The 17,934-nt window shown below is 48.7% G+C and overlaps 1 protein-coding gene across 7 annotated transcripts in view; it reads left to right on the plus strand.

Moving 5' to 3' along the window:
- Positions 1-17,934, plus strand: part of KCNMA1 (potassium calcium-activated channel subfamily M alpha 1) — a 659,358-nt gene that overhangs the window by 576,513 nt on the left and 64,911 nt on the right. For all 7 annotated transcript variants that reach the window (XM_081158532.1, XM_081158535.1, XM_081158534.1 and 4 more), the window contains 2 exons: positions 3,571-3,664; positions 17,178-17,301. In XM_081158532.1, coding sequence (XP_081014658.1) covers positions 3,571-3,664; positions 17,178-17,301 — 218 coding nt within the window. The remainder of the gene's footprint in view (positions 1-3,570; positions 3,665-17,177; positions 17,302-17,934) is intronic.

Genomic DNA, 17,934 nt, shown 5'->3' on the forward strand with positions numbered 1-17,934 from the left:
GGCGATGAAAAGTCGAGTAAAATGTTGTTACAGATGTTCGGTTCTGCATTAAGGCTGTTGGAATTACCACCACATCCTAAATCAATTCCCAGAACATTGTCTGGAGGTTATGTCATCGAAATAATGAATCCTCTTTAGTCAAGTATAAGCAAACATGTTAAAACATCATTGTAACTTTAAATTAAACTCTAGCGCCAACCAAGGGATCCGAGGCCTCATTAGACCTGCCTGACATTTTTCTAGCACTGAGTCTTCCCCAAACTGTAAAACTGTTAGGTTCGGTGCCTGTTAGAGGAGCGAGCGCTGGGAAGTTACAGCAGCACATTAAGCGTGATGCTTAGGGATGTGCACAAACAAGCCCTTGGATTTTATGAGGACTTGGAGACTGGATGGAGTTCAGCCCCTATAAAAATTCCACATTGGATTCCTCAACTTGTTTGTGTTTGAAAGAAGCTGGTAAGCGAGGTTCCTGTAACAGATCGTATCTTCCCGAGGCTTCCTCAGCGTGAAGCGAGATCGCAGGAGACAGAGGTGTATCGTAATCAGCCAAAAAGCGGGCTAAACAGGAGCCCGTGGTTATGCGGCGACGTGAGGTGCTGGCCTGTTACTTCGATCCGTGTGTCTTTCCTGAAAGCGTGTAAATTTAAGTCTCCCTTTGAAATCAATTTCTAGTCCTCTCATGTAGTCACAGCAGCCATGAAATGAAAATTAAATTTTATAGCTCAACTAAAGGTTTTCCTAGATTTGCTTTCTTTAAATATGCAGCAATTGATAGAATCTATATAGAGGACAATAATTAAATATGGTTTATATCCTACTTATGAGAAAGCAGTTACCGCTGCTTCTCTTGCGGGATCTAAGCCGTCTGTAATAGTCTCCACTACACTGCGTTCGTATATTTAAGCTGGAGACACCTTCCCCTTTTCTTCAGGGTACAGATCTGCATTTCCAGGCCACGAGTGCAGGAGGAAACCTTTGAACACAAGTCTCATTGAAGAGAAGAGAACAGATCCCGCTTTAAATGCAGTATGATCATGATGGATGATCTTTCTGACTTGCAGTGAAATTAAATAGTTTCCTTGCATAGAAAGAGGCATAACTTTAGCACCAGATCGAGGTGTCTCCCTGGAGCTGTCTAACAGGCATTAACTTGCAGGTCTTCCATCTGAGCCTCACTGCAGGTAAACAGACAGCAACGAAGTGCAAGGATAATGGTCTCTTAACCAAGGAGAGTTATTTATTGCAGACCCAGTGCAAATGGGAAAACAAACGTTAAGCCAAAGAATCCAAAAGAAATGCCAGCGAATGTGACTTCTGTCCGGGTCTAAACTAATACAGACAAAACCATGGCAACAGCTGGTGACTGAATAAAGTTAGCCATGGCAGACTAGCTGAATAGTCTGAATATATCCTTTTGGATATTTCATTCTAACCATTAAAAGGTTTGTGTGATAGGAAAAGAACTTTCACCCCCACTAGTCCCACTGCCACACACACATGTTATTTAGTCTGGCACGCTACTCAGCTAATCCAGGCACCCTCAACACAGTACCACAATTGCAAGTGGGTCCCATTAAAGAGGGACCTTGTGTTACAGGTGGAGTCTATGTAAGACTTTCTACCCCATTCTAAGATGGGGAAAGTGCAAAAGTATACTCACACGCACGCACACGCACATGCACACATTCTCTCAATCTCAATTTCAGTGCCTTTCTGCCCCATTATTGCCTGGGATGCCAGGCCCCCTAGCCTGTGAAAGGAAGGTGAATTCAGGTCAAGCTCAGAGTGCCTGTTTGCTCGCCGAGAGATGCATATCAACTCTAAGTGATTTTTTTCAATACCATTTATGTGGCTGGTATTTATTTCCTTTAATCTTTTAAGTGCTGTTTAGTCTCGGTGTGATTTCGCTGTGGATACTCATTTCTGATAAGATGCGGTATCTTCCCAGGCACACAGTTCCTGCCTGGAGCCCTAAGTGACTGATACGGTCGCAGCCGGAGCGTGGGCCTCTGGGGGGATGCGGGGGGCAGTAGAGTTAGTGGGCTGCGGGCATTCACAGGTGCTTTCTCACCTTCATTTCTGCCCGAGCAGCTCTCACTTTGAACCGCAGTCTTGCTCCCTTTCCCTGTGTCAGCCAGAATTCAGACAACCCTGGACTGACAGTAGGATGGGGCGAGGGGAAGTACCAAGCGTGATACCTTGAAGCGGGTTCAGAAGGTAGTTGGATTACTCTAGTCCCTTTGGAAACATGTATCATAACATACTAAATGCATTCAGGGTTTTCAGGGAAGTACCGTATACAATGCATGTGCTGATAGGGGTCTTTCTGGATAATATCAGTAGCTGAGATGATGTTTTCTTTCCAACCCAAGACTTGTACACTATTAATATATATCAAGCATCTTTTGATGTCATCCCCGCTGTTATTTCTCCTCTTAGCTTTAAGGTAACTGCTGTGCATCCCAGGTTTCGGGGTGCTTCCTCGCAGTCTGTGCTGCAGTCCACTATAAGAACCCGAGGCTCCCACTTTTCCCATTTGACGTTGCCGCTTTAGCCTAAGTGTAGGAGGTGGGGACAGGAGGACTAGGATTTTTCCGCTGATGCCCTTGGGTGACAGGCTGCGTGTGCATCTGCTAATTACCAAGCAACTCTCTTAAGAAGCATGACGCAGGTTAATACATCTCCAAAGCTTATTAGTGGGTGTCTCTGGGCAGAGGCCGTAGAGTGTGCTGTGTTGTGTGTGAGCCTCACATCGCTTAGCGATCCGTGTAGCTGAGACATTTGGGAAACAGCCTTTGGTTTCCACCCCCATGTGCCGCCCTCCCTTCCTGCCCCTCACCACATCATCAGAGATACCATTCAATGGCAACCTCCTCCTTCCTTCGGGTGCTCTTCTCCTGCCCGGGGCTCCAACCTCGCAGCCCGGTCCTCCCGTCCTGATAAGAAAAGATCCCCCGTGCGCGGCCCCCTTTTGGGGAGGTGGAGGGACAAGCGCTGAGTTGGGCTGTGGATTCCTGAGCCAGCTCGCACCAGTGTTCCCAGCCCTGAGGGACTGAAACACTGGCTGCCCCGGCCTCCAATCCGAGCCTCTCTTCCTCCGCCTCGCAGGGATCAGCCGCAGCAGGCTGACAGCTGCTGTGCTGCTATTTCAAATACAACTTTATTTTCTGATTTTGGTTACGGGAAAACCCATTTGATTACCCAGCAAAGCAAAGTAACCAAAATTACCTCTCGAGAATAACGACCGCGTGTCCCCGTATCTATACATACGTTGTTTTGTATGCGGATGAATCACGATTTCCTTTCTTTCTCATGGCAGGGTGTGTACAAGCATTGTAGTCTGTTTCAAGTGCATGTTCAAACGCTGGAGTGTAAAGAGGTGATGCTTTCACCTCCTCTAAGCCGGCTTCTTTGACTAACACATTTGGTCTTTGTCATTGGGTCCTAAAAGACAGCCGTGAATTCCTAGTGAGTGACTGAGCCATGAGTGTGTGTCCTTTGATATCGTGCCTGTATTTCACAGTCTGCCCTCAAACTGTTCATAATCTCATGAGCTGCCTGTATTTCCAGTTGAAGATGAGCAGCCCTCAACGCTGTCACCAAAAAAAAAGCAGCGGAATGGAGGCATGCGGAACTCCCCCAGCTCCTCGCCCAAGCTGATGAGGTAAGGACGGGGGTCCCAGGCCGTGGGGGTCCCTCTAGCTCCCTCCCTCCTCCCCTCACCCTCTGCCCACCCTGCCCAGGCCCAGGGCCTCCCTCTCCCGCAAGCGGGAGGCGGGGGAGGGGACGGGATCCTTAGATGGCTTCTTAAAGGCTGGAGTATTTATTCTGTCAGCTTGTCAGCAGTTAATGATAGAGCTGAAAAAATTCTGTCATGAAAAACAGTTTGAAAAGCTGTTTGAAAAATACATAGGCTTTAAAGTCGTAGCTGTCACCATGTCCTGTCTGTGTGTAGTTCCTAAACAGCGGTGGCACTAATGACCGCGGCGGCCAATCAGAGGGAAGCCTGCGGCTAGTTCGCCCGGGGCCAGGCTCTTTCTGCTCCAGTCCCTGCGAGGACTGTTGTCGGTACTTGGGGCCATATGTGAGATGTAGCATCACAATCAAAAATGAACCTGAAGATTACCTTCCTTTCATCCTGTCCATTGGAATAAAATTTCTGTTAATTGATTTTGACTGATAAAAAAGTCTGATAATCTGTGGACTTGCCAAAGCAAAGTTCAAAAGTAATCCAGTTCTGCTCAGGCTAAAAGCAGATTAATTATGAAATACAGCGAGTGCTTGTGCTCGCTCTCTCCTCTCCCTCTTTTCCCCCCTCCCTTCCCCTCCCCTGTCCTTCCCCCTGTCCTCCCCTCCTCTCCCCTCCCCTCCCCTCCCCTTCCCCTCCCCTCCCCTTCCCCCTCCCCTCCCCTCCCCTTCCCCTTCCCTTTCCCTCTCCTTCCCCTCCCCTTCCCCCTCCCCTCCCCTTCCCCCTCCCCTCCCCTCCCCTCCCCTCCCATGTCCTTCCCCCTCCCCTCCCCTCCCCTCCCCTCCCCTCCCCTCCCCTCCCCTCCCCTCCCCTCCCCTCCCCTCCCCTCCCCTCCCCTCCCCTCCCCTCCCCTCCCCTCCCCTCCCCTCCCCTCCCCTCCCCTCCCCTCCTTTCTCTCTAGACTATGGCCTCCTATAGGAAGCAGTGAAACCAAATTTCAGCAGCCCTGCATGTTTCTCCTCTTGGCCTCACCCTTCGTCTTCCCTCCTTGCCTTCTACTCACCTGCCAGTCGCAGGGCTCGTTCCCCCAGCCCCCTGCTCAGCGCCTGGGGCAGGGGCAGGGTGGTGACAGGTGGGCAGGGCTCTCCCCAAGTGCTCCGCCCTTACCTTCTCCCCTTTATTTGCGTGGGCGCCCTTCCCCCTTAGACTACTGAAATACAGCGATGCTGATTCCCCCGCCCCGTCCCTCGCACCCACCTGTCCTGGCCCTCGGCACCTTTCTGGGACGGACACGGGCAGGCCTCCACGCCGCTGAGGTTTTCCTTTGTGACCACCTCTTCCCGCTAAGTGTCCCCTAAGCAGCCCTGCGCCTCCCCCTGCGCGGTCTCGCTGGGTCTCGCTGATTTACATGCCTGTTTACCGCTTACGAGGAGCAATAAAAGGCGCCGACCGGCAAGCTTCTCGTTCTTAGGAAGCCAATTGTCAGGCGAGCTGTTCATTTCCCATCCACTCACCTTTAGGTAAATCGCCTTATCTAACGCTAATAGTTTTATCCACGTAAAGCTGAGAAAAGCCCAGACCCTTTCTTTTGCCTAAATTTAGAGATGCAAATAAATAAATAAGGAGAAGTCTGAAAAATCTGAAACCTTTGGAGCCAAACTCCCTGTCCCTGTTTGCTATGTAAAGTACGGCTTATTCCTTTGATCTCGAGTAATAATAATTCTGAGGAGTTACACTGTTTTCATATGCTTCAAAGCTGTGTCAAAGTTTCGCTGCTTAAGGGTCCTTCTTTATTCTGTTGGCTCTTGGGTACCAGATGACAGGCCTTCTGTAGGACGTGGAAGCTTTTTTAAGTCGTAGCCTTCAGCAAAACATCAAATTACCAAATCCAGGGCAACACACTTCTACACAAATGCCTTTCCCGTAGATATATTACACCATATATATTAAATACTTTAGTGTTACACGCTACATTTTACGTGCAATAGAAAGTGATGGTTTGAGGTAGCCTTGAGGGGACTTTTTTTCCACAAGCAGAAACAGCTAGTGTATACCCTATCAAGTGTGGTTTTTACAGGACTTTCTGCCCGAAGGCCTTTGTAAATAAGTAATGATCAACAGATTGGCTGTGGGTTTTTGAAAAGCATGCCTGTGTCAGTTTGCATGATGGGGGGAATTTTCAAAGTGGGTCTTGCTTTCATTGCCTGTCGGAGAGGGGCCGAGGGAGGCAGCCGTCCCGGGCTGGAGCTGTCTGGTCCACGGTACATCAGAATTGCTAAACGTGGGTCGGGCGGGGAGCTGAAGCTCGCAAGCTACAGACCTCACGTTTCAGGTGTCGGTGCCTTTGGGCTACTGCCGTGGCCATGGCTCCTCGCACCAGGATGCTTTGCCCCACCTGCCGCAGGTTCTCCATCGCAGCTCAGCTGGAATGGGCTGTGCCCGGCCTAGTCAGAAAGTCTCAGGCGCTCCTCCATTACTTTCTGAGTTCCAGGTGCTCTCCAGACTCTGATGTGGGAGCAAGGATGGGGAGCTAACCCCCCTCTGTTTCCCCTCACTCCCAGTGCGTGAATGAAGCCCACCGGTTTGGTTGGGTTTGAGTATCTAGCACTGAAGGCGAGGCTGCCAGCGCCTGGTTTTGCCAGATCCCTGTTGTCGATTGAGAGAAAACAGAGGAGCCCATGCAGTACCTTGTGCCTCCTTCAGGTCGCCCCACCTCTCCAAACACTCCCTTTCTATTCTACAGAAGATAGGACTCCCAGGCCCTATTCCTTATGACCTGAAAAACCCATAAAGGAAGCTAATGACGTGTTTGAAGTGGGTTTTTCGACATGAGTTTGTGGCTCGCCGTTTGAGCAGAATCAATCATTCTGAGAGTGGGCAGGTTTTAGTGGTCTATGGGCAGCGATAGCAGTAGCTCCAAGAGAAACGGGTGAGTCCAGATGGGCAAGGATGGGCTCTAATTTACCACTGCGGCTTCTGCAAATAAAACAGGCTCCTGCGTCAGGGTTCCCTGCAAGCCATCCGCCGGCGCGCACTGCTGCTGGGACCCCGCACTAATAGGTCTCTGTCTCCTTTTGTTCTGGTACCAGGCTCGCCCTGATTTTTAAGTGTCACTTAAGGCTCTGCACAATCATTAGGTGGATGGCCTCATTTTGTGTGTCTGGATCTGGCACAGTATGTTTTTGAGTCACGCTGACAGAAAATAACTCTTACAGCCAGACTGAGTCAAATGGCCAGTGTTCGTGCCCCAAGCCGGGGGGTTCCTGTCATCATAGGTGACCTTTGGCTTCACAGCCCCAGGAGGAGAAGGCCATCGAGGTTCCCAGGGCCCTGCTGTTCGCCCTCCTTGCTGGGCTCCTAATCTGGACCATTTTACAGAGGCTCTCCTGGCTTTCCTCCACACTCCAAGCATCCATCCTGCAGTCCTCCTAGCCGGTGGGTTTGTGCCTTGTAAGATAGCTGTGTCTTCCTTCAGTTGTAAGGCCCTTCGGAAGGGCCTTTGTCTCTAAATAAGTAAGTCAAGGGCTCTTAATTTTGGGGCCTGTCTCACAGGCCCCATTGAACACCCAATGCAAACTCCCTAGCAAGTCTCTAGGGAAAAAGAAAGAGCGCTGGGCACCGTTTTGACTGCAGCTGCAGCACACTCATGGACTCCCGACAGCACCCAGGTTACAGCCACACGCAGCTCTTTCCGCAGCCACGTTCAGGTCCTTGCATTCTCAGATGCTTCTTGGCTGCTGAGAATACTTCTCGAGTGGGTAGAGAAGTGGAGGCAATGCCTGGGCTCTCAGACTCTGTCCTCAGATGGAACCCATAAGGCTGTGCATTCCAGACGTCTGACGCTGTTCCCTTTCTCAGTTTAATTTCCATCTAACACGTGTTTAGTGAAAGCCTCCTGCCTTCAGGTGTGTGGAAGATGTTTGAGGCTGTAAAGGAGCCAGGATTAGAGTAATGTCCATCTTCAAACACTACAGTTTAACGTAGGAGACAGGCAAGCACATACAGCAAACTAGAGGAGGAGCGGTCTGGATAGCTACTGGCATGGGCCATGAGAACAGCGAGCGCCGGCCTCACCTCTGTGTGGAAGGCTGAGCCTGTGTGAAGACGGTTCCATTTAACCGGGCCCTGTGTGATGGCAAGAACTCTCTGTTGATAATCTCGCCCACCCTGTGCATTGGTTACCGGGTGCAGAGCACCATTCCAAGAGTGTCACACCTCTGAACTCACGGAATCCCAACTGCAACTCTGTGAGGAGGAATTACTGTTCCCCCCACTTTATAGATGGAGAAGCTGAGTCATAGCTGCAAAGTCTAGTAAATCTAGTAAGTCTTAGCTAATTAGGAAGATTTGAACTCAGGTAGTCTAGCTTCCAAGCCCATATTATTAACTCCTTCACTCTTCGGCCCAGTGGAGGAAAGAGTTGGAAAGTGCTCAGGCTGTAGGAAGTGGCTCAGTGTGGCTGGAACAGGGGGTCCTGTGAGAGTAGCCTGGCGCTCGTTCAGGAAGATCTCTCCTGTCGTGGGCGCTGGGGAACCCTCGCAGGTTTTTAAGAAGGCAGTGCTCTAACCTGTGTTTGGAACGGTCAGTGGTGACCTCCCAGAGACACGTCACATAACTACAGAGGTGTGAAGAGAATACAGAGCCTACTCCAGCCTCTCCAAGGTCCTTTGGTGCCACCCAGGGTCCGCTGTAGAAAAGCGGACCGGGAGCAGGCTACGCAGTTGTGCCAAGGACTCGCAGCGTTCCTGAAATCAGCTCATGTTCCACCAACTTTTGCAGGACTAGGGAACTTGGAGAAAGATCCAGAAGCTCGGGCCGTGCAGATTTATGCACCATGTGCCAGGTAGACAGTTCACGAAAGACACAGACAGCCCCCAGCTGGGCCAGCGAGGATAGTTGACGGTCCCAAAAGCAGGACAGGTAAACACTGCGAGGGAGTTCCCTGTCATGAGACCGAAAAAATAGGAGGCATTTGTTTTCTGAATGGGAGGAGAAATATGACGTAAGGAAAACAGATGACCCTCTTGGGCATTGACTGATCATTAAGTGGAATAAACTCATCGGCTTGTTAAGTCTCCTTTGACTCTTACCCTCCTTCCGTGGGCCTTTCTGTTAGGACTGCCAGCTTGTCGGGTTCTCGTCACAGGACATGGCAACATGGCCTGAGCCCAGTGAGAGGAGGGAGCCGAGTGCACCCCTCACTGTTCCTTCCACGGGGCAGCACAGAGAAGGGAAGCGGGGATGGCCTGGCTAAGTAGACCTACCTCTTAATGCACAGATGGATTGGAAATGACAGGCCCCGACGGGACTGGAAAAGAAAGACATAGCGATCTCGTCATACAGGACTCGGGCGGACGTGACACAGGCCCTGGACAGGTGGATGCTCAGCACAGGGTCGTTATCCTGTCCTTTCACCTCCAGAGCATCCTGCACACGCTCCTCGGGGACTGAAGAACATGTCTGTTCCCCCAGATGTCTCCCAAACACAAAGGCAATACTCTCCTCCTTCCTCCTGGAATGGTGGCTGCCTACCAAGAGATGACATGCTAGGTGGCAGTCAACCTTGGCTGTTTACTTGTTAAGCAGGAAAAAATATGATGTAACTAGGTAGTTACGGAGAAGGTGAAAAGAATCTAGTTTTGGCAGAGTGGCTAGAGCCTGGCCTGAGGCTTTTTCAGGGAGACTCCAGAGGTGGTGCGAGAAGAGGGCAGGGATAGTGGGCGGCCACGCCTCAGGAGAGAGGACTGAAGCATGAGCTAAGATAGGCGCCCGAATCCAAAAGCCAGGATCCTCATCAGGCAGAGCATTCATCCTGCTGAAAACCCAATATGAGCCTTTTTGAGGTGACACCTGAGACCCTCTCCAGTCTCCTGTGGCCTCACCGCCAGAGACCCACACGCATGGCCTGAGACTCTGGAGCACTCCATTGGAGGACTCGGTTACTAAGTGTGTGTTGTGTTCTGTGGAGTGGAATAAGAGCAGGGGAGAAAACATTAAGTCTTGCACTTGACAAGAACTAATATTTTCTTTGTTTTTTTTATGTTTGTTTGCAGATTAGCTCATAGATGCAGAGGTCAGCAAGAGAGAGTCATTAGTGTGGTATCCTGGGTAGGAATCCCCATCAAGTGTTGACACAACCTTTCGAGGTCCAGAGGGTCACAGAGAGAGCCGAGCCAGGGTAGGCCACCTGGAGGTGCTTTGGTCACCACTCCTATCATTTGCTATTTGAATAGGAGAGTCAGGACCAGGGTGAGGCGTATGCGGCACCTCCTTCAATGTTGCACCCAGGCCCTCGCTTGCTTCAGTCTAGCCCTGGCCTTGCTGAACAGAGTCGTCCGCTATCAGTCTGCGTATTGCCAACAGTGGCCAACTTTGGGAGCATTGGCTCGCCACCTAGTTTCTCTGTCTGGGCAAAGCTTTATAGCAGTGGCTCTCAAACGTGGGCATGTGTCAGGATCATCCAGAGCACCTTGTTAAAATGCAGCTTGATGCAGTAGGGCTGGGCTGGGCTGGGGAATCTGCATTTCTCTCAAGCTCCCCAGCAATGCTGAGGCGGCTGGTGTGGGAGACGCTTTGAGAACCGCTGCTTACAGGAGTGAGGACAGTGAGAGCAGCCTGCCGGGACAGGGACCCTCCTCCCAGAAGTGTTCAGACTTGGCATGGGAGCCCTAAGTAGCCCCTTAATTAAGAACACCTGTCTTGCCCACCGCCGGACATCAAACAGGAGCCCTCCCGGCTGATCAGTCATAGCTGCTGGCTCCGGGCACACTCCAGGCAGCCCGACTTGTTACAGACAAGTTTCCGAGTCTCCCTTCAGATCACAATGCCCTACTTCAAGTACAGTCCGTGCAAAGGGAAAAATAGTGGAAGAACCTCAGTTGTTCTCAGAAAGAATTGTCACAGAATATCAGAGGTGAGTGGGCGCTCACTGGGCACATTGTCTGATCTCCATAAAAGTTCTGATGAGTTTCCATTGACTCGTTTAAAAGTGTTCAGAGACTAGAAATCATTTCTTAGCTCCTCTTGTTAGTTGGTTGTTTATTGAGCATCTACTGTGTCCTTTGCTGGGCTCTGGAAATATACCAAAGAGTAAAATAGGGGTTCACTGCCCTCCATCTAATGGGTGAGGCTGATATGCAAATATTATCTCTGCAAGAGGATGTTCCACTTTTGTAGGAGCTCTGAGGAAGGGCCAAGGAGGGCAGCTTCAGGCAGAACATCTGAAGCAAACTTTGAGGGCTTAGAAATGTCCTGATGGCCCGCTGCAGTGGCTGACGTACATGCTCAACAGAACTAGTATTGGCCACTTGGATAAAAAGCCCGCAGAGGGATGAGAAATTTGCCCACATTTTCTCAAGCCTGCATTTCCCAGGGAGACCACTGCAGCCTGAGCCTCAGTGTAAATGAGATGCTTATGATGACGGGAGAGAGAGGGGGTTCTTAGTTGATAAGAAATGAGGTCCTAAACATCCAGTGAGGGAAAGAATGCAATTTTATTTTATTTTATTTTATTTATTTTATTTTATTTTTTTTACTATTTTATTTTATCTTTATTGTTGAAAATATTACAGCTATCCCCCATTTACTACCCATTGACCCATCTGTCAAAGGATACAATTTCAAAACAATGTGGTGGTTTTCCTCTTTCATAACTTTTTGTTTGTTTGCTTGGCTACTTATACTTGAATGTAAATTTCTGAAGTCCAGCGTTGAGCCCATTGCCACAGGAAAAAAACGGGCTTTGCTTCATTTGCCTGTGAGGGGAACTGTGCTCTTTAAAATATAATAGCTGCCTCCTCACAGCAGGCTCGCTGCTGGGAAAGGGATTTGTGGTTTTGCTTTAGGCTGTTGTCTTCAAGGCAGGCGCTCCGTGCTTCTGCTGGAGCTGGGCATTTAGTTCACTTCCTGAGATTAATTGATGGCAAGTGGCCTCCTTGCCCTGCAAACCCTCACAACAGCAATCTCTTATTCTTTATTTGAAGTCAGGCGTGCTTAATTTTAGCGGGGGACTTTGGACGTGTGAGCTGAGATTCAAGAAGTACAGATATGAAAAATTGAACTCACTGGGGCTCCTTGTTTGCTTTAAAAAATGTGGATATTCCTAAAGGGGGCTTTCAGATATTGGGGCACACAAAAGCTCCCCAAGCCCTAACTGATGATTGAGGCTGTCCTGAGCATGCTGTCCTGACAAGGCCTCACGGGGTCATTCTCTACTGATTATTCATACTGGCTGTGCATTTCACAAATTCTCACGATGCTGGTCTCCCCGCCTTTGCCGCTTAGGGCACAGTGGCCTGGGACACCGCAAAGGAGAATGAACACGGTCCAGCTGCCTCCTGCAAGTGGGAGGAGGCGGGATGTGGGGGCACTGGCTGTCAGTCAGGAGACCTCTGTGTCCAAAGCCTTGCCTCTCTGCCCACTAGCTGTGCCACCTTAGCCACGAAACTTACCGTTTCCCATGAATACAAACATGCATGACAGGACTTTGCTCATATAATCCTCAAACTGAATCCATTAAGTAATGACAGTGATCAACACTCCCATTTTACAGATGAGGAAACTGAGGCAAGTAGTAGATGAGCCAAGACTGGAAGACAGGCATTTTGGCCGGAGCCACTATGCTGTCGTCACTGCGGAAACAGGTGTTTTCCTGTCTTCCATAGTGTCCATCCCAATGCACTCCCTTTGGAGACAGACTCTTGGTTCTACTGAACAAATTAACTGGCAAGAGCCCAGGCTGCCTCTTTGTGTTGGTTGGGCTGTCATAGGTATTGCTCCTCAAAGTGGGTGTAAGTTAAAGACCAGAGAGAAGTTCCCATTCGGGTAGAGTAGATCTCATTATGTATGTATGCTGGGGATGGTGGGTTACGCTGGAAAGGACAGGGGCATTGGTCCAAGCTCTTTGAATAAGATATTGTGTATTTCTGGCATATATTTCCATTCTTAAACTGATGGCAGGATGCTCTTCTCCCTTATTTGGAAGTCCTAGATTGAGATGTTGGCACCGTTGGTTCCTCCAGGCCATGGAGAAAGGATCTGTACCAGGCCTCTCTCCTTGGCTTGTAGATGGCTCTTTTATCCCCATGTCTTCACGAAGTCTTCCTTTTGTAGGTGTCTGTGTCCACATTTCCTCTTCTTACAAGGACACCAGTTATATTGGATTCAGACCTACCCCAATGACCTCCTTTTAATTTAATTACCTCTTTAAAGACCACATCTCAAAATAAAGTCACCTGCTGAGGTTCTAGGGTTAGGATTTCAACTTACAGACTTTATGGGGGACACAATTCAGCCCTTAACAACTATACAGTAGCAGATACAGCTCACATCCTGGGGCTTCTGTTACCCTAACCTAAGGCATATACGTTGGCCAAGTGGTTAGTGACCAATGAGTCAGGGTAATTCTGGTGCGTTTTAGGGAGTTGGGATTACCCTGTGAGTTGAGAAAATACAGAAGACGATTGAAATGTGAAAGGCGGTGTCTATTACTGGTCCTGGGCTCTACCTAAGTGGTCTCTGGGGAGTTGTCCGAGAGCCCTTGAAAGTCATTCTCTTCGTCATTTTGTTAAGTGATAATGTTGGATGCTTGGTTAGGGAGGCTCCTGTTGGCCCTATTTTCCATGTGCAACAAGCTCCCTGAGTCTTCTTCTGGGCCTGACCTCGGCAGGGCTGGTTGTGCTCAGTGGCAGATGCTTGGACTTGCTTCTATTGACATAAACCCCCCAAACCTCAGTTTAGATAGAGAAGTTCCTGTGGACATTCTTCACCAACGTCAGAGATCTCTCTGCAGTGTAAGCTAATCTAAGGCTCTTGGAATCGCTACCAGAGGGACGTGGTGAAGAAATGTATCCTGTCTGTACCAAAGTAGCTCGAGCGTCTGGTGTTGCAGTGACTCTGGTTCCAAGCTTCCTCCCGGACTGTGCAGCTCAGCGAGTGAGGGGCAGTTCTAGCCCTAATGCAGCTATAAAAGTTATCAGTCAGCCTTGCTTCTTACTGCTCATCTTTACTCCAACAGCTTTTCTTCGCTTGCTCAGTGCCCTTTGGCTTTTGGATGCCCAGCAGTGGTTCGATATTTCCAAAATCCCACGAGCCACCTCTTTCCCTAATGAGAGCACACTGCTTCAGACGTCTCCTAGGCCTGTCCGACGTCTGTAATAAAACACCCTCCACACCACCGGCTCCTCTGGAGTGTCTCAAATGGTGAAGCATCCACTGCCTTGGGAAACATCTCGTTTCATTTTGAAAAAACTTCAATTTTTATAACATTTCTCCATTTCAGACACTTGATGTTTGTTCTGCCTCAGTACCATGCCCTGTTCCTAGTCTGCTCTCAGTCAGGTCAGTCATACACAACTGGTGGAATCCGTCTCCCACCGATCGTCATTGCAGACCCGAGGACAGCAAGCGTGTCTGGCCTGAGTCCTCTGTACCCCAGGTTAGGTAATATCATGGCTGACATCTGCCACCATGGTTTTAGGGGCCATTTTTGGCTTTTTTTTTTATTTGGGCCTCAATTCTCTGAGATGGTCCTAATGGATTAACAATTAAAATATGTTGAGATTCTTTCCCACCTTTCAGGGCTTATGTGAAATGTAACCTTCTCCATGAAGCCTTCCTTGATGTTACTCAAATGCCAGGCAATACCTTGCTGACTGGTCGTGAGTATACACATGTTTCCATGTCCAAATGTTGTTGACCGGTCATGAGCTAACTCATGTCTCCACTTACATTAGTTTAAGTAATTTTAAACACCCTGCTGACCGGTCACAAGTATTCAAATGCGCTAAAGTAGCCAGCCTCAAAGCTGGATCCTGGCTCAGAAGAGCCAGTCAGCAAGGTGTTTTAACAGTTTTGTTCTTGGTGTTCCCATACCACCCTGTATATTTGCTATAACACTTACCACAGTGTGTCACACTACTGATTGGCATTTTCTCTCTGTGCGACATTATGACCCTGTCTTTGGCGAAGGACTGTGTCTTACTCATTGCAATATCTTCCATTCCTCGCTCAGAAGAGGGGTGTTTATGTTTATTGGTTGTTTTGCTGATTTAAGAAACCACAGTTCAAATTCCAGGCCCGAAGGCTGGTCAAAAAGGAAATACCTTTGTTCTGGGAGATTTTTAATGGTTCCCAGGTCAGATCCTTTGAGGAAAATCCTGGGTGTTTATACTTAAGTGAGCTAGGCCAGGCCGAAAGACCTGTGGAGAGACAGGGAGCAGCATGGCACTCCACTGAGACCTCCGGTGCTTCAGGATGTTCCAGCACCAATCACAGCTTGCAGCCTTAGTGTCACCTTATACCTGGTGTCCCCAAACCCTCACTCCAGTTAATGAGGCTTGTCGTTAAAAAGCTGTCTATTTCCCTCTCATTGGGGAGTAATTTATCATCAAGCTTGTTTGTTTACTTTTCTAAGATGAGGGATGGAGGCCACTGCTACCAAGGAATGATTTCTTCCCAGAAAGAGAAGGAACTAAAATTAAGTCCTTTCTCTGAAGACACATATTATCTGAAAGGAATTTTGGTCAGCTTGCTTGCTGATGTTATGTAAACACCGCCTTGGATATCTTTTATTTCCTGAATGCATTGGGGGTGGGCTCAGACCTTCCTGAGACAGACCTCCAGCCAATAAACAGGGTTCTTTGTCTTCAGGTCAATTTTACTATGATCTGTTTTCCTGGGGCTGGGAAGAGTTCATTCTGTTCACTTTCTCAAGATTTTTCTCTATAATGGTTTCTGTTCATCTACCTATCCCAGAAAGTACATATTTATAGAACTATTACATATTCTTCAAGGACAGAAAATTCAAACTTCGCTCTTGCCCTAATCTGTGACCAGTTTTTGTCAGCAACTGCCTTTTTATTTTATCATTTTTGACTAAGTTCAGTATATGAGAGGGGTCCTGGACGTTTACAACACCTCAGCACCTCCCAACAGCCCAGCCACTGAGATGCTCTTCCAAGGGGGATGTTCTCCTTTTGGGCCTGATATGACAGTTCCTATCATGTTCTAGCATGTTCGTTGGAGATGACTTTGCAGGGTCGCCTCACCTTGTTTGTATCATTTGGCACAACCTGAAAGCAAATCCTCAGGAATAAATAAACACAGTCAGTTTTCCCATCCTAAGTGCTGGTGGGAGGCTTGCTGGGATGGTCGTGGTAGACATCCTGAAAGCTTAATCCTGTGGACAGTGCAGGAGGGATGACCGCCCACTGTCTGTGTTCTGAACACATAAGTGAGAAGAATCAGAAAAGTGCAGAGGGGGAAATACTAAAAACGAAATAAAGGTCACCCTTTGATGCTTGAAGTAGATTATTTAAAAAGTAAAATCACTTTACAATACATATTTGGAATTTAAACCTACTTATATTTTCGATCTTGAATGGACAGCATTGTTCAGGAAAAATGGCTCCACTGCACAGACAGCTAGCTGTGCCTGGGACATTGTTGTAGTTATGTGTGGTCATTGTTATAGAAACCCAGATGACACAGGATCGCTATTGGAGACGGACTCTGGACCACAGACATGGCCCAAGATGCAGGAGTATGTTACTTATGCTGCAAGCCTGTTAGACCTGCCTGATTTTATTGAGATGCTCCGCCACTCCACTGAGCGAGGACTCCGTGTGAGCCTCGCCCTTTCCACTGGCAAACAAGGCCAGAGAGGGCGACCGCGGCCCTGAGAACTCAAGACAAGTTTATTAAGATGCGCCTGAGCTCGAAGCGCTCATGCGAGGGATGCTGCGGTCGGGAGGTGGGGGGGCGTCACTGGGCCGTTAGTGCAAATGCAGTTGTCAAGGCAGGGAGAGAGCATGTTGCTCCGTATTGAAATCATGTACTCCAGATGTGGGCATTTGGTAGTCAATCTGCTCTGAAGTGACATGCTGCTGAATCTTTAAAGGGCTTCAGCCGGGGAGAGCGAAATCTGATTGGGCAAATTGCTAAAATATTTAAAGTGCAGCCTGTTAAAGCTTTTACTGCGAAGAGAATCACGTCAGAAGTTGTAGTCAGAAAGAGCCAGTAATTGGCTTTCCATCCTCGTGCCAGTCAGCCTGCATGAGGCTCTGTTCCTAGCTCTTCCTCTTCATTGCCGACGCTAATAGCAACGTGTGTGTGTGTGTGTGTGTTTGTCTGTGTGTCTGTGTGTCAGTGCGCGCTGGAGAGATTGGTAAAATAAATGAGAGAAAGAAGAAGAGTGAGCTATTCATAAAAAAGGAGACCAAGTCCACAAAATCGCAATGAAGGCCATTGTAGAAAAGGGGAGCAGGAGAGAACGGCAGAATTATTACCTGACAAAGGTCCCCTGCACTTCCAGGTGGTGGTTTGGGGCAGTTGTCTTTGGAAGGATGCATTTTGCAAGCACAAGAATGGCCTTCAGTGACAACCACATCCTCTGCATCTTTCTTCTCCCCTGAGATGTCACTCAGGGGGCACTTTTCATTTATAATTTATCACATTTTCCACTTAGGCTTGCCTGTCCTTTCCTCCCCAGGCACGACCCCTTGTTAATTCCCGGCAACGATCAGATTGACAACATGGACTCCAACGTGAAGAAGTATGACTCTACGGGGATGTTTCACTGGTGCGCGCCCAAGGAGATAGAGAAAGTCATCCTGGTGAGTGACAGGCAGCGAGTCCATGCCGTCCACTTCTGTCCCAAGCTGCGTCTGCTAGGAATGTGGTTTTCCTAACTGGACAGTGGGCTAATACAGCCCCTGGTCCTAATTACTTTTAATAATTAAAATTTAGGACACATATTGGAGCAGCTAGAACTCTCATCAGAACATGAACCAAGAGTAGAATTTCCTGTGTCTGAATATTTATTGGCTCGTTACGATAGGACCGCATGCTGTGTGAAAGGCATCATGGGAGGACATAGGCACCGTAACTTGCGTGGATGTGGCTCTGGCGCCAGAGGCTGCATGTGCTTTTTAGTAGCCGCAGGCCTTGGACAAGTCACTTGACCTCCTTGCACTTCAGTTCTCTTAGCTGTAAGGAAATGAGATGAGAATGCCCCTAACCCATAAGGTTGTAGTGAAAATGAAAACCCAGCACAGGCCTCTATTAATCAAGTTACCTATTATCGTCATCGTTACTATTAAATGTCATGAGGAAATCTGCATACTGCCTGTGTTGTTACGTGATGATACCAGCCTCTTGTATTCATCTAGAACAGATAATAGCTTTGCATGCTTGTGATCCCTCTTAACACAAAATGTAGACGGGGAAATGATGATGACAGGGATGGA

This window comes from Miniopterus schreibersii (genome assembly GCF_964146895.1).
Source record: "Miniopterus schreibersii genome assembly, chromosome: 14".
In the NCBI taxonomy this organism is placed as follows: domain Eukaryota; kingdom Metazoa; phylum Chordata; class Mammalia; order Chiroptera; family Miniopteridae; genus Miniopterus; species Miniopterus schreibersii.